Raw genomic sequence first — 24,500 nt, 5'->3', positions numbered from 1 at the left:
CATGCCGTGGCTAGGCAACGTCTCTGACTTGGCCCCAACGCAAGTCTCTTTGTGGAATACGGGCACACACACACACAAAATGGGGGGGAGGGGGGCAGGAGACGGGGTAGGAATAAGAAGAAGAAGAAGCTCTTTTTTAATACCATCGCTAGAATCATATTGAGAGAGATAGAGAGAAAAAAAAAAAATTATAGGCGGACTATGTGTGTTATCTTTCTTGAATTATCCGCCATTTTTTTTTTTTTTTCGTTTCTTGTTTCCTTCCCGTCCGGAAGAGATGGACAATGTGTTCTCCGCCCCCGTAGCTTCGTTGACGAGTGCACTGAACTTGGTCCCCATCAACTATCTAACCGACCGAAATAAAAGAAAGCGTGAAAATAAAAATAATATTTAAAAAAAAAGAGCAGACGACAACTTTTTGATGAGCCCTCCGTCCATAGCGACCGCATTTTTAAAAATAAAACGCGAGTCTCGATGGTGAAAACTTTGCGACGCGACGATAGTCGTTTGTATTTTATAATCATCCAAGAGACAAGCTACGAGGGTGTGTAACCCTCCCCCATTCCCCTCCCCCTCCCCCTTTTTTTTCCCCCCCCTTGTCCCGATGGTTTTGTTGCCATGACGATGTTTTGATACGACGCCAGGCCGGGATTAAGGTAGAACGTTATCTTTTTTTTTTTTTTCTTTCTCTTTTTTCCTCTCAAAGAGAGTCTTGATTGATTCATCCTATTTTATTGAGCAAAGGAAGGGAAGGGGGGGGGGGATGGAATGTCTGTGAACGCTCGGCTTGGTGCGTGCGGCAAATAATCGGCGGCGACCGAAGCGCGTCGTCGTTCCATCAAGTCGATGGCCTGTTCTTTAGGGAACGGGATTTTCTTTTCTCATTGACGGAGCCCAAGTTTTTATGGTGGCAAACGCGTTTGAATATTTTTATTTTTCGGCTCAGCGTGTAGGAATTGAAGAAAATAAAACGAAGGAAGAAATTTGAATCGGCTCAACTACTTTCACCCTCTGGGCGGCCATAGCTTCTCTTTCCCTCCCTTTTTTTTTCTTCATAAATATTTCGACTTAAAATGGGTGAATATCAGTGAGGCAAGTCTAAGAGGAAAAAAAAAAGAAAATCGAAACAGAGGGTGGTGTAGTTGCTCGTTATGGATGAACGAGTGAAAGGGATCGATCCACACACACACACAACACTTCTCTCCTTTTTTTTTAGGGGTTGGCGCTCAACTGGCGACAATAATTTCCCATTGGATGTCACGTGCACACAAACGAAAGAAAAAGAAAAATGGGAGAGCGGCGAACTCATGACTTTTTATTTTGAATATAAACGGGGCTGTCGTGGGCTTCTTAAACGATACAATCGATTTTGTTGTTGTTGTTGTTGTTGTCGTCGTCGTGAGCCCATTTCGTATGCAATTGTTATTGCCTACTACAGCACAGATCAAATAGCGTTGCATTTGCGTGGTGAATGATCACAGGCTCAAGACGGAAAAGAAAATTCCGGTTGTCAGATGACGGATGGCGTTGCTTTTTATTTTTTATCGATCTAAATCCTGGATTCCCTCCCCTTTATTTTTCCAGAAAATGTACAGCCCCTCTCTCTCTCTCTCTGCGTAAAAGAGTTTTGTGCGATGACGAAAGCGTTCCCTTGTTTAAACACAACCCAAACCAGAGAAACAAACAAAAACTGGGACCGTAAATAAAGAAATATAGAAATGCGGATGAAAGAAGTCAAAGAAAACCAAACGAAATATTAAAGAGAAAGGAAAAACGTGAAGAATATGCCGAGGGCGTTCCGCCGGGATTTTCAGCAGACACAACAGGAAAATGGCAATCAACTTCCCTTTCGTTGCGGGCGTGGTGTTCCTCCGTCTTCCGTCTTTTTTCTTTTCTTTTTGATGGAGAAAATGGGTAAAATTTCGTTTGTTTTCCGCCTAGGTGAGTTGGGTGTGTGCTGTTGCAGATAAAGACGGTCTGAAATGCTTTGATGCGTCGAATTTCGTTGAGAAACAGGGAAGAAGAGACGGCCCGTGTGTCTGCCCAACGAGCCAAAGATGCTGGCCTTATTATTAAAAAAAAAAAAAAGGGATTGAGTCGAACGAGCGCAGAGACGCGTTCAACAACAAAAGCATTCACGAACCGAGAATTCGTGAGCTCATGCCAATTTCGTTTTCAATGTCTACGTGCGAAATGTCACTCTTTTTTTTAAAAAGTTGGTTAACTTCCAACATTACAGGAACAAAACATTTAAATCATTTTGTTTTTCTTCTTCTTCTTTCTATTCCGCAGTGAGTGAAATGAATCCGGAGAGAGCCGTCGCCGTCCAGTGAGTCTTCTGTGCATCAGCCGGATTGGAAAACGATCAAAGAGAAATTCAAAATTCAAAGCAAAAGATGATGATGATGATGGAGGAAAGCAGTAGCATCAAATCAGCCGGATCGTCGATGGCGTTGGCGGCTGTAAGTGAAGCGGCTGCAGGTGCGTTAGAGACTCATCACGAGGCCGTCAGTCCCACCACTGTGTCTGTCCGCATTTACGTGCCCGAACTCAACGTCCAGAAGGTGATCCACTTCCATCGCGAAGAGCTCGTCTGGAATGTCAAACAGCAATGTTTGGCAAGTCTTCCAAAAGTGAGTGGAATCCTCCCTTTTTTTTTTTTAAATGGACTGTGGATTATTAATCTTCCATCGTCAAAGATAATTTGTTTTTGTTTTTTGGAAGTTATTTATTCCTTAACTCGTCCCACGCCCAAATCCGGTTGGCGGCAGGTTTATTTTTATTTTTTCTCGCGTCGTTCTTTCCACGCCCGTCAGACTTTGACGTCCCATCCGTCTGTCTATATCCGTCTCGTTCATTTAATTCGACTAACCAGGATGCCCCCCCCCACTTTTTTTTCTTCTTTATTTCCTCTTGTTTACTCCTTCCCGCCCTGTTTTTTTTGGTTTTTTTTTATTTATTATTTCTTAACGAGAAAGAACAAATCAATAAGCTTTGCGTCTTTGTATTGGTTAAACGCAGCCATTGTTTTAAAAGAAAACGTTTCTTCCTTTTTTTGGTTTTGTATTTTTGTTTGTAAACAGCATCGAGTGTTTAGACCTGTATGGTCTGTGTGTGTGTGTTGTGTTTAGTGTGCTGCCAGTCTATATGGTTTGTTTCCATTTGATAACATGATACCAGGTGGAAATGAGGCGATACGTCGATGCCGGCCATCAATTTCTTTAATTAGCTCGCCCTGAAAAACAAAAAAAATATATCGAGACAAGACATCCCTTGCTTTTTATTGAAACAATAAACCCTGCTGTGAGAGCTCACTCGATTCACCTATAGCCCTAACTATATAAGCACTCGACTCGCGATAGCCCCTTTTTTTGTGTTGTTGTTTAATGCGCTACGAAGAGGGAGGGCGGTCTCTGTTAGAAAACGGGAGAAGAAGGTCAAAGCAACAAAGTCAGATGATGGAACACATTAAAGAATGTGTTGCATCGACAATGTAGCCCCAGCAACAAGATCCCTGTTGAGGAAAAAGCATTTTTTATTTTTCGCCTGAATTCGTTAATTTTTTATGTAATATTTTCTTTTTCCTACATAACCAAATTTGGCATCGATGTCTATCGTCTTATGATATTATTGATTTTTTTTTTCCTTAGCCTGTTCTTTATATCAGATGAAAATCTATACTTCTTCCTTCATTAATATGCGAATATTTATTTTTATTTATTTTTCCTTTTTGTGTGTGTGTGTGTGTTTTTTTAATGTTTTTTTTTTTTTGTGCGATTTTTTTATTTCGACTTCGACCTGGTGGTGATGTCTGTTCGTTGTTTGTGCTACTGGATTTCTTAAACTGCCCAACTGCCCAACCCCCCACCCTTAAAAAAAAACAAAACAAAATAACCCCAAAAATAACAAACTAACAGGTGGCCTCTTGGTATCGGGTAAGAGGTTCTTTTTTATTTCTACTAATTTGTTTCCTTTTATGGCCATCTTTAATTGCCTTTTCATTTCGATTCCCGCTTCACAATTGTTCACTCTCTTCAATTCCTATTGAGGGGAAGGATTGTCTGTGCCCATCCATCGCCTTGAATCACGCCACATGTTGCCATGATGCCCATTTTTCCCTTCGTTCATGTGTGTCTACCTAATAACATGAAATGCACGACACGCCACCTATGGCAGGGGGCAGTCAGCTATGCAAATGACACACGAGACATTGAAAACTACAAGACGATCCGCATGTTGCACGCCCTTTGTTGTTGCATCGCCATTCTTTCTCCTTCGTCTTGATTGCAATCTTCCCAAAAAAAGAACAAAAGTCACAAAAAACTTGAGAATTTATCGGTGCGGATGCTAATGAAACGACATCCCCTCCCGTTGTCTTGTCGCGCTTGTGCCGCACCTATTGTCCATTATTTTCCAGAAAAAAGGAAAAAAAAAAAAAGAAAAAGAAAACGGAGACACAAAGGACATGGAATCTGAATGCAAGAAAATAAAAAAGTAGAATAATGAGCATCAAACAACACCGCATGATAACTTTCCTTGGTTGAGGTGGGCTGCGCTTGAAGTCCGTGTGCGCTGGAACACGAACCTCCTTTTTTTCCTTTTTTTTTTGTTCTCCCTTAAACCATGACGAAGCTTTTTATACATTTATTCTTATTTTCTTTCTTTCTTTCTTCTTTCGCCCGCTTATAAGAACGCGGAGAGCACCTTGCCATCGGATCTCTCTCGTCGACTGTGTGTGTGGGATTTTTGATGGCTCACTTGTTGTTGTTATTGTTGTCTCTTTTTGGTAGAAACAGAGTCATTCCGTGCAACCACCACACCACACAGTTGAATTACTTTTTTGTGTTTTTTAAAAATCCAATCATTTGAAACTGATATACTCATTTCGAAATTTTATTTTCATCTTTATTTTATTTGTTTATTTTTTTTTTTGCCAATCGTATTTAGGAGCTGAAGGAAAGTTTCAACTATGGACTGTTCTATCCACCGTCAAATGGACGTGCTGGCAAATTTCTGGACGAAGAACGTCCGCTGTCCGATTATCCATTCAACGGACCTGGCGGCTATCTCGAGGTATTTCTACGTAAATAAACCCATTGTGTGGTTTAGACACTTTCGTGTTTTTGATCCCCACCAAATAACCTAAAGGCCTGCTGTGCAGTTAACGTTTGTATAGAGAATGAAAATGACATCAAATCTTTCCGTTAATGAGCTATATCAAAAAGAGTTTGAATGGACGCTCTCGCTCCCCTTTTATTTCTTTCTTGTGTTTATGGCGCTCACGATCAAGAAGGAAAAAAAAATGTTGAGCTATTTCTTAATTTATTGTGCCGTTGTGTTCATATCCTGATGAACCGCGGTTAGAAAACTCAAGTACAACAGTTGCCTCTAACGGGTTAGAGAAATTTTTTTTTTTTTTTTACATTCAAATTTTAGTCTGCAATCTTATCAGTGGGGCTCTAAACGTAATGAGTTTTCGAGAAACTGGACACTATAGTAGACTAGTTCATAATGGATACGTACACCTAATGTTGGTCGTTAACAAATGCATCTAACGTGTGGGAAGAGCTCGTAACGGCTGTTGTTTTTTTCCCTATTCGAATTTATGAAGACGACCGTTCTGCTTTTTATTCTTTGCTAATGCCTAAGGAGATAATGATCACATCATGAAAGAAAGAGCAGAGAATTATTTTAATGCTCTTCTTTGCAAACAGTTGAAGTACAAGAGACGTGTGTACAAGATGCTGCATCTGGATGAGAAACAATTGCGTTCGTTGCACACGCGCGTCAACCTGCGTCGATTCTTCGACTACGTGACCAGTGGCCAAACAGAGAAGATTACGAAAATGTGTGCCAAAGGGCTGGATCCCAACATTCATTGTCAGGAGACAGGCGGTAAGTCTTATTTTCTTCCATTTATGTGGCGTCCCTTTAAATTTAATACAAACGGCGTAGGAGCAACGAATAGGAAATATGTGGTGGCACACGTGATTTGTAGCCAACTAAAAAACCCGTGACTCTTGGGGCACGAGATTCAATGGCTTTTTTTTTGTTAATTCCCCCTTATGCTATTACCTGGGTTATTTCTGTTTTTCTAAAGAAAACACTCTTGATATTTTCCTTTGCGTCATTTTTTTTTTCAGATCGTTTTGAAGGTGAGTTATTCTTAGCTTTTTTCGTTTACCTGTCGAACTGATGTCGACAGAAAAAAAATTCTAAGAAAATGGTTGTTGGAAAAGGTCGCTTTAATCCTCAATTGAATTTAAAAAATAGATGTCGATATTCCTCTGAGAAAATGGGAAATGTAGGCAAAATTATGCATTCTGTGGTTGGGAAATAGCAAGAATTATTTGCCCATCGATGACCAGATAGCGCTGCGATCAGTCATTTTTTTTTTCGTCTGACATTTAGGCAGAAATTTCAAACGCCCACAATTTTCTTTCCTGGTAAAAACCTGTTTGAGTGACATACCTCGCTTCTTTTTCTTATGCTGACGAATTCTTTTCGACAGAATCGCAAAAATTTTACATTGAATTTATTTCTATTTTCTTCCTGTTTATTATGTAGAAACTCCTCTGACGTTGGCTGCAGTTTCATCTCGCCCTGGGCCACTACTTCTTGCCCTGGTTGGTGGCGGTGCATTGATCGATTACCGAACAAAATGCGGATCGACTGCTTTGCACAGGGCATCTGAGAAGAGTAGCATAGAAGCTGTCAGAACACTCCTGGACTTGGGGGCCTCCCCTAATGTCCGTGATGCCAAAGGTCTAACTCCTCTGTGGACTGCCGTCTCAGCAAAAGCCTCTCCAATGCTATGCCAGGCTCTCCTCCATGACTACTCCATCCATGGTGTCCAAGATGCTCAGGGTTGGCATGAAGTCCACCAGGTATGTATTTGTGTCTTCATTTTTGCCATACTCAGATGGGTTGAGTGGGTTGCGTGCTATTACACCAAATGGCAACTGATTGGTCATTACCAAAGAGCAGTTTGACAAATTTATCTACACAGTTTACTTTCCACTATTTCCACTTATTGCTTATGCTTCTAGAATTACAGGCAAAGAACAAGTGCTGTTCTCGTAATCAAATGACAGGTGCACCAGCTGTATAAGTGCACATATATTACATAGATTGAGACAAGAACCCACTTGTAAAGAAAATTAAGAGATTGTGCTGATTAGCTCTTGCATTCGGAAAAAAAAAGAGAAAAGAATAAACGTAGAATCATAGAAAATGTGTCGTAACTCAACTCGGAGTTAATAACCTCAAATTCTTGTGTTTCAGGCCTGTCGTAATGGACTTGTGCAACATTTGGAGAACCTGCTGTTTTACGGAGCCGACATGAACGCTAAGAATGCATCAGGCAACACGCCCCTGCACGTTTGCGCTGTGGACAATCAGGAAGCGTGCGCACGGCTGCTGCTCTTCCGGGGGGCCGATCGCGAAGCACTTAACTACGCCAATCAGACACCCTACCAGGTGGCGGTAATTGCCGGCAACCTGGAGTTAGCCTCTCTCATCCATCGGTTTAGAAGCGAGGATGTCGGTGAGTCGTCATACCGTAACGGCCCAACACTTTCCCCTCGTAAAAACCGTCATTTTTTAAATGTTGCTCTTGTTTACGACTATCGTTATGCAGTGGCATTCAAAGAAACTCCATCGTTCAACCCCCGTCGGCGAAAGTCTGGTGTAATGCTGTCAATGAGGCATTCCATATCGTCCAACGCTATGATGCTGGATGCCTCTTCCATCGCTTCCTCTTCAACAACCGGTTCGAGCAGCACGCCTAGCCCAACGTTGGTGTACAACTCGTTGGCCAGCAGATCGATGAGCCGCCGCCAGCAGCCATCGCCGTCACCTTCCAACACCGACCGTTGGCTGGAATCGAATCCCATGTGTATGAGTACCGTGTCTGTACGCAGCGATACGGGCAGCTCCTCGTCTTGCACGGCTGAAAGCGAGGACAACGGCAGCAGTTTGACTGGTAAACACCAACCTCTGTTTATGCAATTTAAAATAGAATTTGTTTCGCAAATGTTTTGGTCGCACTTTCTTTAGACAAAATCAGCGTTGATCAATGCGACATTGTCAGTGATAGCTCGGGTGTTGGCACATCCAACAGTGGAAGCGGAGGAAGCTATGATGCAAACACACCGTCGGAGCACTCTCTGGTCCTGCCCGGTATGACAGTCGTCTGTACAGAGGCGTACAGTTGCAAAGAAGCCAACCATCTTAATCTGCAACCAGGAGACATTATTGAAGGTATCATAACTGTCAATTGAATAGGTTGCTGTAACTTTTGATTGTGATTACTGACGATGATATGCGAATTCTTTTGATTAGTGACGGGATCAACGGACTGTGGGCTGTTGGAAGGCTGGCTAAGGGGAGACAGTGGCTACTTTCCTCCCAGTTGCGTTCAAGAAGTCAGATTGCGCAATCCGGCAGCTATTGCTGCAGCTCGACATCATCCCAGTCCGGCTGTTATCTCCAAAACCAATTCTGGTGTGCCAAATATGGGCATGACCCTTCCAGTTCCGGTTCCCATTTTGCAACTGGGCAAGACGATGGAAGCAAGGGCTGCTGGACGTAGAGAAATGACTGCACAAAACTACGGAACAACTCCGCGTATGAAATCTCTGTAAGTATCTGTTAGAAAACAATCAGCGTTGCTTTGTTAGTTAATTCTATGAATTATATTTGTTTGTACAGGTACAGTGAGCCACGAACTGTTATACTTCATAAGGGCCAGCGAGGCTTTGGTTTCGTCTTGCGTGGCGCCAAAACAATGACAGGCATGAAGGACCTAAACCCTGTTCAGAATCGAGTTCCGGCTTTACAATATTTGGATAGCGTCGAATCCGGCAGCGTAGCCGATCGAGCTGGTCTTCAGCCCGGTGATTTCATCCTTGCTGTGAGTTCCTTTGCTTGGCCATGTGCCCATGCATTAGCCCTTGTTTTCGTTTTGGCAACTTGTACGTAACTCCTATTCAAAATTAGATTAACGGCGAAGATCTGGCTAAAGCTTCGCACGAGACCGTGGTCGATTGCATCCGGCGTTCTGGTAATTTAGTTCAGCTGACTATCTGCTCTGCCACCGGCCAAACTGTCAACCAGTCAGTCAGCCAATCAATCAGTGAATACGCCCTAACAGGACATAGCAATAGTCGACAGTATTCAACACTTCCTAGGAAGCTACCCGGTACTGTACTTAATTCTAGAAATACCGAGTACCCTCTCTTGGGCAACGTCTTTATTGATTTCTTCCTTCCAGGCCGACCTCCACAACCACCAAAACGAGATCCGAGAACTACTTTAAGTGTTGGTCGCGCCCGCGCCCGTTCAATGGTCGTTGCACTCAACGATATGGGTACATCATCAAAATGCTGGAAATCAATACGAACAAATCGGCTTAAGTATTTTTCATTGTTGTACTTGCCCCTATAATAGAAACATCGCAATCGAGCACTGAAGCAGCTGAGGAGATCTATTCCAATTCTTCGTCATCAAGGACGGCTTCCATTCGTTCACGTTCAGGTTCTGGAAGAGTTTCCACCACTGATCTTGAGAGATTGTCCATCCCCACAGCTGTTGTTCCTCCTGCGCCGCCATCAGAATCTAACAGATCGCCCCGTGTGTACGCCAGTGTGGCGGAAATGAAACGCATGAGAGTAAGTTGATTCCGTTTTGGCCCCTCTGAAACAGGTTTTTGTAGAGATTTTTACAATTTTGTTTAGAAGCTGAAGAGTTCGGCGGAATTGTTGAAATTACACAAAGAATTTCACAGCACACCGGAATTGTGCTGGGAACAACAGCAAAACGGTGAAGTAATGACGTCTTCTTGGACAGCGGACGTGGAAATTTCACAGGATGTTCAATCAGCAGAGGATTGGCGAAAATGTCAGAGCCAGGAAAACGTTTACGGCATGGAATTGCAAGCGCATAATCAACGCAACTCGCGTCGTTCCTGGGCTGCGAACAATATAAAGCCAGGAGGTCCACGCCATTCCGGTGTACGTTATCATGGCTCCTGGCAAAACATCGAGGACTCGTATCATCAGTCAGAAGATGACGACGACGGTGACGAGACGGAAGAAGAGGACGATGGCGAGGAAGAAGCTGAAGACGCAACCACACCCATCGCCGATCAGCTAAATTTGTTGGGGAATCGAGATTACCGTGCTGTAAAGGCGTGCAGGCCGGTTTACTCCACCGGAAATTGCAACACCCTACCCAAACGAGCTGGCAGCCCACATTGTACCGCCCCCCCACCGGATCACCCGCCACCTCCTCCACCTCCCCCTTCGCAGGTCGTCAGAGTTGACGTAACCAAGTCGCATAGCGAGTACGCTGCCGTCGCTGCAGCGGGTGGCGACCGTCCTACAACTCCAGTCATGTCCAGCTTCCGGCCTAGTGACAATGCCAAGCTTTATGCGTTGCCGGAAGACTTGAAAAATGTCGGCTACATGACACTCCGTCCGATAGGGTCGAAAAAAATAGCTACCGTCTCAACAATCACAGGATCTCCTCCATCGTCCGCAGCATCTAGATCTAAGAGCTTGCCCCCTCGCAGTTCCCGGCCGAATGTCCAGGTGAAGCAGCCGACGAAAAACGAAGAGCCACGCGTCAGCGTGACTGTCAATTCGACGCCGCTTATTCCTGATCCTGACTACGACAGCGAGGAAGAAGCCCACCAGAACGGCATCCTGGCACAAGGCAAAGCGTCGTGCTGCGTGGTGGTGGGACACGAATCTTGCGACAGCGAGCCGCGAACGAAATTACTGATTGAAATCAAGCAACAACCTCCACAGAAGCAACATCGGGTCGAAGTTGACGGAAGAAAGTTGGAAGGAGGAAACCGAGGAAGTCTACCGAAATCTCAAAGCTTCTGCGCTGATTTACTGAAGGCAAAATCTTTGTTGAAAAATTCGCAGTCGTATCCTGAAGAGCTGAGCGATTGCCAACTTATTCAGGATTCGTATCCGGAAGACGCTTACGTCACTTTTGTACCGGTGAACGGCAGCAGTCAGTCGGACGAGGCGCAATACGGGCACAGTAAAAACGGACGCCGAACAGGGACGCTCACTCGCCACGCAGTGTCTTTGATTCAGCTGCCACCACCGGTTGAAAACGGAGAGATGGACGCCGATGACAGGTTGCAGTCTAATCACCAGTCAGAGGTGGCCGTGGAACAGGATTCGGTCAGCACGATATCGACGCTGAGTTCACTGTCGACCAGCACCAACTCGTCGGAAAGAGACGATGCTACGATACTAGAAAATCATAAACCGGTCAAGAAGATCAACAGGCAATGGCGAGAGGCGTCGGCGGGTGGCCCGTCTGAACATCAACCGGTGGTGACCGATGGCGAGAGGACAATCGAAGAGAGTCTACAACTGATCAGGAAGCACGTCGATGAATTGAGCGGAATGAATCGGTCACCTGCGAAGAAGACTGCACCCGTCGTCCCTCCACCTCCGCAGTTCATCGAAGCGGTGGTTTCCACGGACAATGAAGACTCGTTTCTCGCTCCTCCACCACCCGAATTTTCAGATGCTGTAACGATGACGACGACGACGACGCACAAATCCGGTCAGCGTCAATTACCGAAATCGATGAGCTCGGGTCAACTGCGAGACGCATTGGGAGATGGCAGCGACGATGCGGTGCCAATCTCGTTCTCATCGCACTTTCTCAATCGCCGAATGGTTGAACGCCGCTTGAGTGATGACGCTTTAAGCAGCAGCAGCAGCAGCAGCAATAAACCGCCCACCGTTCGAGTAGTTGGTACCGTTCCCAAGAAAGTGTCTTTCAGTCCGGACGTCATCGAGGCCGAAACGACCCGTGCTGGCCATCAAGAAATGGTGGCGACCACTCGAAAATTTCCACACAAGCCCATGCACGAGTGGACTGTCCACGACACGGCAGACTGGCTGGACAGCATCTTCCTCAACGAATACAAGAGCATATTTATGAAGAGAAACATGGACGGCCCCAGTTTGATGCAGATTAACAACGAAACCCTTATGAGTATGGGAATCAAGCGTTTAGGGCACAGGTTGAATATTGAAAAATCGTTGAAACATTACGCTCGTGATCCGAGGAATTGAGGCAAAGAGTTTTATTCCTCAATAAGGCGTAGGGAATGGGCGGGGAAAAAATAAAAGTATTCTTATTTCTTGGGAGTGCATACAGTTGAGACAGAAGCCTGGAAAGCATGAAAATGATTAGGGCAATAGCAACTGAAAGGGAAGTTGAAAAAAAAGAATCAAGAAAAATCGAGTCATATATATCTATGTATAATTTTGTAAAACAATTTTAGAGTCTTTTTGTCTCTCTCTTTCTTCTATATTTCTCCCGGTTTCATCGCAGTACATACCTGAGCTTTGGTACCAGATGATGTAGACTTGTATCCCAGTTTTCTTTACCATTTTCTCCATCACTTTTCTTCCGCCACGTGTGTTGTATTTATACAGTTACATTTAACCTTTTAGATTTATCCTATATCCCACAGTATATATATATATACGCCCATTACAGTTCATCTAATAACCACTTAAGAGCGAGAACGCCATTTATTCATCCTCCTTTCTTCCAGTTTAATTATAGCGCATCTTTCTCCTGTCGTCATCCGTCAGTTAAAAAAAACAAACAAACAAAAAAACAAGTAATTTCTGAAGAGGTCTCTACTTCGTCGGTATTTCCCTTCCTTTCTTGGATCAAGCTCAAGTGTATGAACCGAGTGTTTCCCCATCATACATATAATTCATGTTCGTCAAACCGTTTAATAAAATTTCATGCTCGCATTTTTACAGCTTCACATTAATGAGTGTGTATTTCGATTAACGATTTTACAGATTCTTCTACTTATTCAAATGCGAAAATCAAATGGTGCCGTCTTCAGGGAACCAATGGCTGACATTTTCGATTCGACTACTGGGCATGTTGGCGTTGTTATGATGTAAAGCTTCGTCTGATTGTTGGGCTGGAACGATTTGTTGGTTGGCCGATCGCGCACTGGACCACACGGGAGGAGACAGGGCTGACATCAGTCGGGTGGGAACTTCGTCTAAGCCAACGGCCGAATGGCGTTGATTCATTTCGCTTTCATCGTGGGCAGCGGAAGCTTCAGCCATTCCGTCGCATGACTGATCGCAAGATTGATCTGCTTCGGCCAAATCGTCTTCTTGGCCTGAAGTTGAAGCTGCCGATACGCCAACTGTAACTGCCGTGTTGGTATCTCGACTCTGGTTCGGATTGTTACTGATGTCTAGCTTGCTCAAGGTGTCGACGACGAGATGGTGAACCTCGGCTAATCGGCGGAATAGGAATGGAGTCAGGGCTTGACGAAGTACATAAAGGGTATCATCGGACGTCTGCTGGTGCAAGGATGCGGCACCTTCCTCGTGATCCGACTCCTCAGGTAGTTGAACGGCGTTAAGGAAAATTTCCAGCAAATTAGGGGTCAGTTCGCGGTTGTGACCAACTACATTATTAAAAACTTTGATTAGCTCTGACTGATGCAATGGTCGATTGTTGTCAGTCGCACAGTCATGCAGAGCGTTAAGCGCCATTTCTCGCAAAGGATCACTGTCGAATTTGTGGAGAAGTTGCAGAAGTTGTGACAAAAATTGAGGTCGCGCAGCGTGTTCTGTCATAGCCATCCGGACAATAGTCTCAAGCCCCGGATTGGATTGCGCTTTATCTTCCGAGTCTCGTTCGGCCAGCAAATTGACGTTCAGGACCGAAGAAATATTGGGCTCTGGAGCGCGACGGTTTTCCTTGGGGCGAGCACCCGAGTATTTGAGAGTTGAAGTGTCTTTAACGACTTTATTATTATTGCTGCAAGCGTTGCTAGCATCCAGCACTACGCTAGATCTGGGCAAGGCCATGGCGGATATCGCCGGCGCTGATGTTGCTTCATTGGCTGATGGCTGTTGATGATTCAAATTTCGTGCGTTCACTTCGGGTGCCGTAACTCCTGAACTACTGCCGCTACTATTTCCACCTTGGCCTCTGACTGAAAGTAGACCGTAAGCCAAGGCTGACAGAACCCTGTTGTCAGCGTGTGGAGGACAGTGCACACCAATTTCCACCTGACGCTGACCCTTGTTGATTTTGCGTTTGGTACGGCGTGTAGGCGGTTGGGCAGTGTTACGAGGACTCGTTTCCGGCTGACTGGTAGCTTGAATCTGTTGACTCGTTGCAGGGAGGGCCGATGACGATGTCATGTCTGCCGAGAGTCCAGTTTGTTGGTGATCACCAAGATTTACGTTAGAGGGACCTGATGAGAGGAGATTCTGTCTCGAGTAACTGCGAAAGTTGTCCCAGTAATTATTGGTTCTCGTGCCAGGTGGCACTCGGTTGTTGAGTGTCACTTGCGGATCGAATCGGTCCATACCGGGGCATTCGTAGGCTGCCGCACTCGACCTCTCCGTTTTGGTATCGCGAAAAGGATTCTGGTGGACTTCAACGCTTCTGCTTGCCGTTTCTGGGTGCTGGGGGTTCGGTTCTAGACTGAGTTGAACAGTCGCCAGATCCCTCTGAAGCTGAGTAAGCAAATGGCAGCATGTGCTTACAGCCTGTGCTAGAACATGAAAATCAGATCCATTATCGTTCCACGACGAGTTCACAGGGAGACCGGATAAAGAGAAGCTAGATGTAGTGTTTCGTTGAACGGTAGGATTTCGATTGTTAAACTGCAAGTTCGATACGGCCGAAAGAAGACTTTCTGAGACCAAAGCCAATCGACGTTGTTCGACAACCATTAACTCACACAACGAATTGGTTCGCTCCAACTGGTTTTCTATTCGATCAAGACGTTCCTGTGCAATAAAGCAATAACGTAGAATAAGTTTAAGTCATTCATTCAGAAGTCATACTCACAAGAGGGACGCTTATGGGTAAGCGGATTCCATTCCTGGTGGATGTTTCAGCGCTCAACATCCGTTCCTGTGAAGGGTGATCGTCTTGCCCAGTTACTTCATCCCCTCCAATTCGGGCATCTTCCACCTCTTCCGTGGAAGAGTCAAAAGAAGGTTCATCTTGAGTAAACACGTCCAGCAGAGAGCCATTGACTTGTGACGAGGTTGAGTATCGTTTGGGACTACCGAGGGAATCGTGACTCAAATTGTTCTGGGGCGAAAAGAGGTGAGCACTAGCTCCAATTTGCTGCTGATGTGACTCTTTATTTAGATGCCTGGTAACGCTGGGGTTCGTTCTTGGTATGGTAGAAGTTCTGGCCGACCCGCCCGACGACACATTTCGTAGAAAATCCAAAGGAAATTCCTTAGGCTTGCAATTTTTGTCATCATTCTGCTGAGTATATGGGTTATAGTCCAGATCTATAGAAACATTTTGCATCAACTCTTGCAGCTGAACAAGTCTTTGCTGTGCTTCTTGGAGTTTTCGAGCTCGATTACTAATGGATGTGTAAACTGTTTCAGCACTGCTGCTTATTTCTGCTCTTGTAGCATTTGGTGTCGGTTCCTCTGAATATGGAGAATGCATCTGCTGCAACTGTGACATGGCATTCTCATATTGCCATTTCTTCTGCTGCAGCTCACACATCTTTTCTTGCATTTCTCTATGTTCCCCATCTGATGGGGTGTTGAGCACACATCTTGAGTCATACAGGGGTATAGGTCTTTGAAAATCTCTAAAAGGCAAATTTGCACCAGATAAAAATTGACGATTAATATCTCTGGCACCATTCGCATTAGATGTTGAAGAAGTCGTCCTCGAAGACCGGCTCGTTCTACGTTGGTCAGGGGCAAGATCCGAGGTTCTGTAATTAACAGATGAATTGTCTTTATAACTTGAAGATGACGTATTGCTTGTCACGGAGAGATTCCGTTGTCGATTACTATTTACAGGTCTACTTCCAGACATTTCATGAAAACGAAGAAATAAAGTCCAAGACGAAATGTAAAAGATAGATGTATGACTGTTTCCGAAATGTAAAACAACGAAACTATTTTGACATAGACTACAGATAAATAAATGTGATTTGTCCTAAAATTGCCTAAGAGATGGTGTTTTGACGTAAATACCAACGGCGTCGAATTATAAAATTGAGAAAACAAGAAAATACAAATACTGTAATACAATCCAAAAATTGAATTTAAAATAACTAAAAAACAATTTTATTAGGAAACTTCTTTAATGGATATTTTTAATTTATCTCTGTTAAATTTTGTTTCTTGGCAACGCTCCTGTTCTTCGGTTTCAGCCAGTTCGGCAGCTCTCGTGTATTCTGTCGTTCACTTTTCTACAGCTGTCTCCACAGGCAAAATGGTACTGGAAGTTTTATCGTTAAATATAAGACATTTAGCATTAACATCGGTGGTTGACGATGTGTTTAATTGTGTATTATTGTACTGTATTTAACTTAACAAAATGATGTGAAGTAATGTGGCTTTCTTAATATTTTAAGGGGGCTCACAAAACATTGAAAGTCAAGAAGCTTCTGGCAAAGAAGATGAAGCAAAACAGGCCGATCCCTCAATGGATTCGTCTTAGGACTGATAATACTATCAGGTAAGAATTATAAAATGGAGACTAGAGATGGATTGAAAAGTAACTTATTATTGTTGTATGGTTTTAGATACAACGCTAAGCGTCGTCATTGGCGCAGGAAGAAGCTGAAGTTGTAAGATGGATCGTCAGCAGAACCGTGCGTGTTCCTTGGTCAAAAGTATTTTCACCAAACAATTTCCTTGTGTTAAGGATTTTGGAAGACTTGTATGCTATTTGTCCAATGGAATCATACAAGGATCTATTCAAATGTATCTTGTTGTCTTTGTCATTTCCGAATACTATCGACTTTGAATAAGTTTAGGGGTTACTAAATCATGCCATATTTGGTTGTTCTGGAACAATTCGCATTGGTTACTTTGATCCCTAGCCCTAAAAGCATATTTTGTCGGAAAGGTATGAATATTAAAAAAGAAAGAAATTTAAAATTTTAGCAATACCGGTTAATTTGCCTTGGGTATCAAGTTCATAGAAATTGGGTGGTCAGGTAGGGAAAGCCAGGGTATCGGAAAAAAATTCCCATGGGGTTAGGAAGAAAGGAGGCGAAGCAGATCGTCCCAAATAAAGAACCAGAGGATGAAGAGGATGAGCTGGCCTAAACAGCAACAAAAAAAAAAAATAGTAAAAGGAATGCACGGCAACGTTGACATACCCAAAGAAAAAAGTCAGTAAAGATGGCTACCCGGAGCTTGGTATCGAGCTAGTGAAAACTCTTTCAAAAGTTGTTGTTTTCGTAGATTATGATTAAATCATACTGAGTAAACCAGACAGTATACAGATTGTGCTATTAGTGTCGTGTGAACTTTCTAGAGTGGTTAACTTGCAATGTAGCGTGTATCATGTGCTTGGGGTTCAAATTGAAACGATGCGATTGTTGGTGCACCTCTTGGCGGTTTTCCTTGTAACCGTTCAACAAGGCGGTTCTGCTCATCCTTGGTTATTATTCGCCAATCGCAAAGATATCCGTTTAGTAGACGCCACAAATGCAAAGAATCGCAACAACAATGTCACAATCATCATTAAAGATCTTGAGGATGCTGCTGCCCTTGACTATCATTATGAGAAGGGGATGGTCTGCTGGACAGACATCAGCCTGGAGATGATACGATGTGCCTATCATCAGGGAGCCAATTTACTGAATAAAACAAATGTTATTACAACAGGTATACAAATGGTTTCATGCTAGCTATTGTGGTTGTTCATCATAATTTTGTGACAGGCTTGGTGTCCCCTGATGGCCTTGCCATTGATTGGCTGGGAAACAAGTTATACTGGACGGACAGTGAAACTAATCGTCTTGAAGTCTCAACTTTGAATGGAGAAAACAGAAAGGTTCTTTTTTGGGAGGACTTGGATCAACCAAGAGCCATCTGCCTTTTTCCAAAGAAAGGTTTGCTGTTCTGGACAGATTGGGGGGAGAACCCAAAAATTGAATCTGCTGGCATGAATGGTGATCTTTCAACAAGACATGTTATTATCAAGGAGGAAATTTTTTGGCCAAATGGACTCACAATTGACTACGAAGAAGAGGCTATATTTTGGGCCGATGCCAAATTGAATATTATCTGTTCGGCTAGCCTGTCGGGCGAAAACAGGCGGAAAGTGAGCCAAGGAGATTTACAACATCCCTTTGCCCTAACCATGTTCAAGAACATGTTGTACTGGACCGACTGGCAGACTAAATCTATCCATTCTTGCAATAAGAAAACAGGAACTGGTAGAAAAGCCGTTCTCGGCTCTTCACTTACCCCTATGGACATTCATGTATATGATCAAGAAAGACAGCCCTTCAGCGCCTTACCATGTCAAAATCAAAACGCTAAATGTTCTCATCTTTGTTTGTCCGCTCCTTATCCGCCGTGGTTCACTTGTGCCTGCCCTACGGGATCAAAACTGGTTGACAATTTTACGTGCGCGGATGGCGCCCAACAATTGTTGCTGCTAGCAAGGCGAACTGATCTCAGACGCATCTCACTCGATACTCCTGACTATACAGACGTTGTTCTCCCTTTGGACGGTGTCAAGCACGCTATTGCAGTCGACTATGATCCCGTTGATGGATTCGTCTATTGGTCAGATGACGAAGTAAGAGGCATCCGCCGTGCTAAATTGGATGGCAGTCAACAGGTAAATTATCATAAGAAAATTAAATTTTCAATCCTCCTTACGTGTTTCACAATCCGCCCTTCCCCTATTTTTTTAGGAGGATGTTGTTATTGCTGAGGTTGACCATCCGGATGGAATTGCTGTGGACTGGATCGGTCGTAATCTTTATTGGACAGACACTGGTACCGACAGAATTGAAGTAGCTCGACTTAATGGCACTTGGCGCAAGGTGCTCATATCAGAAAATTTGGATGAACCCCGCGCTCTGGCGTTAGATCCTGAAGTTGGCTGGATGTTCTGGACCGATTGGGGTAAAGAACCTAAAATTGAGCGGGCTTCTATGGATGGCTCGGATCGCCTGGTCCTTGTAAATACTTCTTTGGGCTGGCCCAACGGTATCGCTCTCGACTATGTCCAGCGTCGCCTCTATTGGTGCGATGCTAAAACGGACAAAATTGAAGTGGCTGACATGGACGGCTCTAAACGCAAAGAAATACTCAGCGAAAATGTACCGCACATTTTCGGTTTCTCGTTGCTCGGTGATTTTCTCTACTGGACTGATTGGCAGCATCGTAGTATTGAGAGGGTACATAAATGGACGGGTGAGGACCGCAAAATCATCGTGGATCAACTGCCAGATTTAATGGGACTCAAAGCAATAAACATCACAGAGGTAAACAGTTTATAGTGATAGGTAACGTAACAAGTCATAGTAACATGATACACTTGTATTTTACAGATTCGTGGGACCAACCCTTGTGCTATCGGAAACGGTGGTTGTTCCCACTTGTGCCTCAACCGACCTGGTAAATTTGTTTGTGCTTGTCCCATCGGTTACGAACTGACAGCGGACGAAATCAACTGTGTGATTCCGGAAGCTTTCTTGCTCTTTACCCGGAAAGACGACATACGCCGCATCAGTTTAGAAGCGAACCACAAAAATGTCATCATCCCCATTGCTGGTGTCAAAGAAGCTAGTGCCTTAGATTTTGACGTCAACGACAATCGCATTTACTGGACAGATATAGGAGTAAAGTCCATATCACGAGCTTTTATGAATGGATCAAATCTGGAAGTGGTGGTTGAATTTGGTTTGGAGTATCCAGAAGGTATGGCTGTCGACTGGGTTGCCCACAATATCTATTGGGCCGATATGGGTAGTCACCGTGTCGAGGTGGCTCGATTAGATGGATCGTCGCGTCGCGTTTTGATCTGGAAAGACTTGAAAAATCCGCGAAGTATCGCCCTAGACCCTGGGGAAGGCTACATGTACCTCGGCGTTTGGGGTTCTGTGCCACACATTGAGCGCGCTGGTCTTGATGGCAGTCAACGTATTACGTTGGTCAACGGAGTTGGCCGGGTTAATGGGCTGGTGGTTGATTTTGCCACTAGACGTCTTTATTGGGCCGATGTCGACGGCAAGCATATCGAGAGTTGTGATTTGGACGGTAAACATCGACAAGTGGTGGTTTCTGGCAATATGCCCCAACCGCATGGTCTGACGCTATATGAAGAATTTATTTATTGGGCTGATTGGACCACACGTTCGATCGAAAGGGCCCACAAACAATCTGGTGAAAATCGAACACGTATCCAAACTCAGGTAGATTTCGTGATGGATATTCTAGTTTTTCATTCTTCGCGACAATCCGGCTGGAATCCATGCGCCGTCAATAACGGCGGATGTTCACACCTGTGCCTTGCTCTACCAGCTGGATCTAGTGGCAGCTCGTCGCCTCGCACCCAAACAACGGCGTCATCTACAACAGTTGCATCTTCCTCCTCATCAGCTTTGTCGGCCGTAACCACTATGGCTAATCTTCCAGCAGCTACAGTAGTCGTTCGTCAGTCGCACACTCACCGATGCACCTGTCCCACGCATTACGAGCTCGTGGCAGACAATAAAACATGCGTCGCCCCCAAATCTTTTCTTCTCTTCAGCCAAAAAAATTACATTAACCGACTTCTACCCAGCTCTCCAGATAGCCCTGATATGATTCTTCCTATCCGAGGCTTAAAACAAGTATTTACTTATAGCTTAATCATAATTTTACACGATATTTTTGATCTAACAATTATGTTTTTTCGCCAAAGGTTCGTGGCATAGAGTTTGACCCGGTAGCGCAGCATTTGTATTGGATTGATGGACGATCGCAAACGATTCGTCGAGCTCTTGACAATGGAACACAAGCGTCGCTTGTTGTGCCAAACCCGACACAGTCACTGCACCCATACGATTTGGCAATTGAACCTTTTTCTCGAGTTCTCTTTTGGAGCTGTTCAAGATTCAATGCTATCAACGCTACCAGAATTGACAATCAACTCTCTGTTGGTATGCTGGTTGGCGGTCCGTCCACCAGTGACAAACCAAGAAACATCGCCGTTCACTCAATGAAAGGATGGTTATTCTTCACCAACTTAGTATCGCCTGCACGAATCGAACGATGTCGTCTAGACGGTAGCGATCGTGTAAAGATTATTGAAACAGATATTGAACAACCTTCAGCGTTGACTATCGACACCGATGAAGAAATGATCTTTTGGGCTGACACTAGCTTGAAAGTCATTGAAGTTGCAGCTCTCGATGGAACCAATCGCAGAAAACTCATCTCTTCACAATTGGTGCAGCCCATCGCTCTGACAGTTCACGGACGTCACCTCTATTGGCTAGAGAAAGATTCACAAGTGATCGAGCGAGCATTGAAAAGCAATGGCGAAGACAGACAAAGGGTGCAGGAGCGAATACCGTATTTGTCGGATTTGCTTTCAACGTCTACACTCGACCCTAGCTCTCTGGCATCTAATCCATGCTACCCCCCCAACTCCGGCTGTGGCCATCTTTGTGTACTGATGGATTCGGGCGAACGTGGCAGATGTGCTTGTCCCTTGAACATGGTATTGGAAGACGGTAAAACATGCGTTGAACCACCGGCGTGTTCTCCGGAACATTTTACATGTCGTTCGGGAATCTACGAGACTGGGCCATCAGGAAGCGGGGCGACTCGTTGTATACCCTTGTCATGGCGCTGTGACGGCCAAACGGAATGTTCAGATGCTTCGGATGAAGAAGATTGTCCAGAATGTCGACCGGATCAGTTCCGTTGTCAATCAGGTCAGTGCATCGCCAAGAAACACGAGTGTGATGGCGTTCCCCACTGTATGGATCGATCAGACGAACAAAGATGTTGTCCTCTTGGACAATTTTACTGTTCAGAACTATGCCTTCCTGACATTCTACTCTGTGACGGTGTCCCTCATTGTCCTGATGAATCCGACGAATCAGTCCTTTCTTGCGCAAACCGTGTGACTAATCCATTGGCGGGGGATTCCTCTAAAAGGACGACGTACATCATCGGTATCGTAGTTGGGCTTGGTTCCGTTGCCCTTCTTTGTTTTCTCCTTTTCTGCTGGCGAAGACGACATCACAGCCACGCCGACCCGGACGAAGGAGCACACGACCCTCTTAATCCGGCTGCACCTCGGCACACCATCGTACCTGGTCATGCTCAGCTACACACTGACTATCAACTTCAGTACGTTAGCAATATCGTTGGTGAGCGGACGGCAGGTGTTGGAGCTCCTTCTCATCTAGGCAACAGTGCGGTCGACCTTCTGAGTGGCCGTGGAGTGAAGAATGGAGGCGCCGTCATTGTGGACGGTGGTGGCGTGGCAGTTGGTTCCAATTCCAGCTGCCAATTATATGACCGCAGTCATGTTACAGGGGCATCAAGTTCGAGTTCGAGTGGTCCAGGCTATCCTCAGGAGACCCTAAACCCACCGCCAAGCCCGGCAACCGATACAAGATCACACTGCACTGAGCCTTACTGCTGTACAGCTGTAAGTGGACAATCTCACAAGTCGCACACGATGAGTCATGGACGTCAGTCTGCACGTGGCCACCAGCATCACCCAGGACACCAATCTAGGTTAAGTGGCACACCGAGCCAAGTGTATTCTACCTTACGATCGTACAAGCATTACAAAATGCGTAACCAGCCTCCGCCTCCTACTCCCTGCAGCACTGACAATTTTGAAGAATCTGATTCACAAGTGGCTTACCACAGTTCGCCTTCGCCATCTTCCATACCCAAGATGGGTCCAGGATTCAAAAGTGCAAGTAGAAGGCAGCAATCGTCACATCGACACCAACGGTTGGGTGCCGACTATGATAGCGATCCTTATCCTCCGCCGCCTACACCCGCAAGATCGCATTACGTTAGCGATGCCTCTTGCCCACCGTCGCCGTCGACAGAACGGTCGTACTTCAATCCTTTACCCCCTCCCCCCTCTCCTTCGCCTCAGTAGATTCGATCTAAGTATTTTATGCCTAATGTAATTTTTATTCCTTTTCGAAAAAAGATTGTGGATTCAGAACACTAGGCTTATGTGAAGGAAACTGTACAGCCATTTTAATCTCCTTGTAAATAACGTCTAACAAAAGACAATCATGTGCGCTTGACTTTCCCTTCTCGATTGTCTCCCGTTTCCTGGGTAGTTTGTGGCCATTCATGTTCTCTATGAATATATCTGTTACTACCATGTTTCCTTCTTGATAGAGTGCAAAATGATGAAGATAATTTGTTATCGACGACGTCTCATTTCGTTATCTGGTTTTTATCTCCAGGCATCTGAATTTTTTCCAGGTCTTTGAAAATACGGCAAAATAAATTGCCCGTTGTGCCAACCACTTTTTTGTGTTGCCTTAAAAATACACTGTGGTGTCTCTTTAAATCTTGATTTGCCCTCGTTCCAAATAAAGGCCAATTGCAGATTCTAAGACTTGCACGACAGTAGTGGTACCCTTTCCCCCCTCGAATCCCAGTCTAATTAGGGATCGGCCCCGATTAGCCATAATCGGGTTAACCGCCCCGCCCCGTGAAAAGGCAATCGGGGTTCAATTTCGTCAGCCGGGGTGGGGCGGGGCAAAAATCGAGGTTAACCCGCTTGCCCCGACGCCATTTGCAAAAAATGGCGCCTGAATTTAAACTACGAATTTGGGTCGGGTTTTCATCAGGGCAACTGGGGTGAACTCCCCGATTTTCATCATAATAATCGATTTTGACTCAATCGATTACGTTTTTACGTCGATCGATTGATTGCAATCGGGGTTACAGCCCCGATTTGGCACCCCGATTTGGCACCCCGATACAACCCCGATTGAGATCGGGGTCCAACAATTTTCACCCCGAACGCCCCGCCCTGAGCCCCGAATTTCGAAACCTGATTGGCAAAATGCACCCTGATTAGGGTCGGGGCCGATCCCTAAGTCTAATATTTTTTTTTTTTGTTGAATAGGTGCTTTCTGCAGACGGGGCCGATGTCTCAGGTGTCTGAGAAAATCTGGGCCTGATGCCCAATATCACCACCAGGGTTTGTAACGGGTCTGTTGTGGAGTAGACGATGTTTGGTGCGTCGTCATGCTTCAACGTTTGTTTAGATGATCAGGTGCAGTTTGGATTTCCAGAGGAATGAGACTAGAACGTCACGGATTTGGAGTTGTTTACTTTTGTCTAGTGACATGTTCAAGCCTATGAGAGTGTTGACATCCCAGGTAAGTTTATTTTCCATGAAGAATTGTTTGATTGGTGCATGGAGATTATAATAGAGTTTGCATGTTGTAAGGACGTGCTTTGTGTCTTCCAGTTCAAGGCATCCATGTCGGCATAGTGGAGAGACATTCATGTCTAGCTTGCTGAGGAAATAGTTGAGCTTATTGTGGCCCGATCTGAGTCGATGGAGGGTAATAGAGATATTTCTGATGGGATGGTGATGCCACCCTTCATCTGTCCCTTGAGTTGAGACAGGTTTTACCAGAGTGTTTCAGCTCGGTGAGTGTTTCTGCTAACCATTTTCTCTTG

At 44.8% G+C, this 24,500-nt stretch overlaps 4 protein-coding genes across 6 annotated transcripts in view; 3 read left to right on the top strand and 1 right to left on the bottom strand.

The window, feature by feature from the left end:
- The window catches only part of LOC116924514 (SH3 and multiple ankyrin repeat domains protein 3), a 30,355-nt gene extending 17,549 nt beyond the window's left edge, over window positions 1-12,806 (top strand). For 2 of the 3 annotated variants that reach the window (XM_045175047.1, XM_045175049.1), the window contains exons 2-14: window positions 2,293-2,633; window positions 4,948-5,073; window positions 5,715-5,895; window positions 6,568-6,887; window positions 7,285-7,546; window positions 7,640-7,984; window positions 8,059-8,262; window positions 8,344-8,641; window positions 8,713-8,914; window positions 9,001-9,202; window positions 9,275-9,370; window positions 9,451-9,671; window positions 9,738-12,806. In XM_045175047.1, coding sequence (XP_045030982.1) covers window positions 2,397-2,633; window positions 4,948-5,073; window positions 5,715-5,895; window positions 6,568-6,887; window positions 7,285-7,546; window positions 7,640-7,984; window positions 8,059-8,262; window positions 8,344-8,641; window positions 8,713-8,914; window positions 9,001-9,202; window positions 9,275-9,370; window positions 9,451-9,671; window positions 9,738-12,110 — 5,067 coding nt within the window. In that variant the 5' untranslated portion in view covers window positions 2,293-2,396 and the 3' untranslated portion in view covers window positions 12,111-12,806. Of the gene's footprint in view, window positions 1-2,289; window positions 2,634-4,947; window positions 5,074-5,714; window positions 5,896-6,567; window positions 6,888-7,284; window positions 7,547-7,639; window positions 7,985-8,058; window positions 8,263-8,343; window positions 8,642-8,712; window positions 8,915-9,000; window positions 9,203-9,274; window positions 9,371-9,450; window positions 9,672-9,737 lie in introns of all 3 variants that reach the window. The other variant, XM_045175048.1, reaches the window with a different exon arrangement.
- Window positions 12,807-16,044, bottom strand: LOC116924515. Its single transcript, XM_032931044.2, has 2 exons — window positions 14,887-16,044; window positions 12,807-14,825 (listed from the first exon to the last, which is right to left on the bottom strand). Exons 1-2 carry the CDS (start codon window positions 15,889-15,891, stop codon window positions 12,885-12,887), a joined length of 2,946 nt encoding a protein of 981 aa, XP_032786935.2. The 5' UTR covers window positions 15,892-16,044; the 3' UTR covers window positions 12,807-12,884.
- Window positions 16,045-16,149: 105 nt separating this feature from the next.
- Window positions 16,150-16,790, top strand: LOC123473730 (60S ribosomal protein L39-like). Its single transcript, XM_045175050.1, has 3 exons — window positions 16,150-16,296; window positions 16,436-16,539; window positions 16,607-16,790. Exons 1-3 carry the CDS (start codon window positions 16,165-16,167, stop codon window positions 16,653-16,655), a joined length of 285 nt encoding a protein of 94 aa, XP_045030985.1. The 5' UTR covers window positions 16,150-16,164; the 3' UTR covers window positions 16,656-16,790.
- A 422-nt stretch (window positions 16,791-17,212) lies between these two features.
- LOC116924518 (low-density lipoprotein receptor-related protein 6) lies at window positions 17,213-23,373 on the top strand. Its single transcript, XM_032931046.2, has 5 exons — window positions 17,213-17,699; window positions 17,756-18,663; window positions 18,740-19,315; window positions 19,382-20,665; window positions 20,737-23,373. Exons 1-5 carry the CDS (start codon window positions 17,402-17,404, stop codon window positions 22,945-22,947), a joined length of 5,277 nt encoding a protein of 1,758 aa, XP_032786937.2. The 5' UTR covers window positions 17,213-17,401; the 3' UTR covers window positions 22,948-23,373.
- The last annotated feature ends 1,127 nt before the right edge of the window (window positions 23,374-24,500 follow it).

The sequence above is a fragment of the Daphnia magna genome, linkage group LG6, assembly GCF_020631705.1.
Source record: "Daphnia magna isolate NIES linkage group LG6, ASM2063170v1.1, whole genome shotgun sequence".
NCBI lineage: Eukaryota > Metazoa > Arthropoda > Branchiopoda > Diplostraca > Daphniidae > Daphnia > Daphnia magna.
This window is presented reverse-complemented; position numbering and strand designations above follow the sequence as displayed.

What these genes read in the sequence shown, in the direction of transcription:
- LOC123473730 (XM_045175050.1), top strand. Translation starts at nt 16,165, where the DNA reads ATGGATATTTTTAATTTATCTCTGTTAAATTTTGTTTCTTGGCAACGC. An exon ending in CTGTCTCCACAGGCAAAATG is followed by an intron (nt 16,297 to 16,435) that starts GTACTGGAAGTT and finishes TAATATTTTAAG; the next exon opens with GGGGCTCACAAAACATTGAA. An exon ending in AGGACTGATAATACTATCAG is followed by an intron (nt 16,540 to 16,606) that starts GTAAGAATTATA and finishes GTATGGTTTTAG; the next exon opens with ATACAACGCTAAGCGTCGTC.
- LOC116924518 (XM_032931046.2), top strand. Translation starts at nt 17,402, where the DNA reads ATGCGATTGTTGGTGCACCTCTTGGCGGTTTTCCTTGTAACCGTTCAA. An exon ending in AAGCAATAAACATCACAGAG is followed by an intron (nt 19,316 to 19,381) that starts GTAAACAGTTTA and finishes TGTATTTTACAG; the next exon opens with ATTCGTGGGACCAACCCTTG. An exon ending in CTATCCGAGGCTTAAAACAA is followed by an intron (nt 20,666 to 20,736) that starts GTATTTACTTAT and finishes TTTTCGCCAAAG; the next exon opens with GTTCGTGGCATAGAGTTTGA.
- LOC116924515 (XM_032931044.2), bottom strand. Translation starts at nt 15,891, where the DNA reads ATGTCTGGAAGTAGACCTGTAAATAGTAATCGACAACGGAATCTCTCC. An exon ending in TACCCATAAGCGTCCCTCTT is followed by an intron (nt 14,826 to 14,886) that starts GTGAGTATGACT and finishes TTTATTGCACAG; the next exon opens with GAACGTCTTGATCGAATAGA.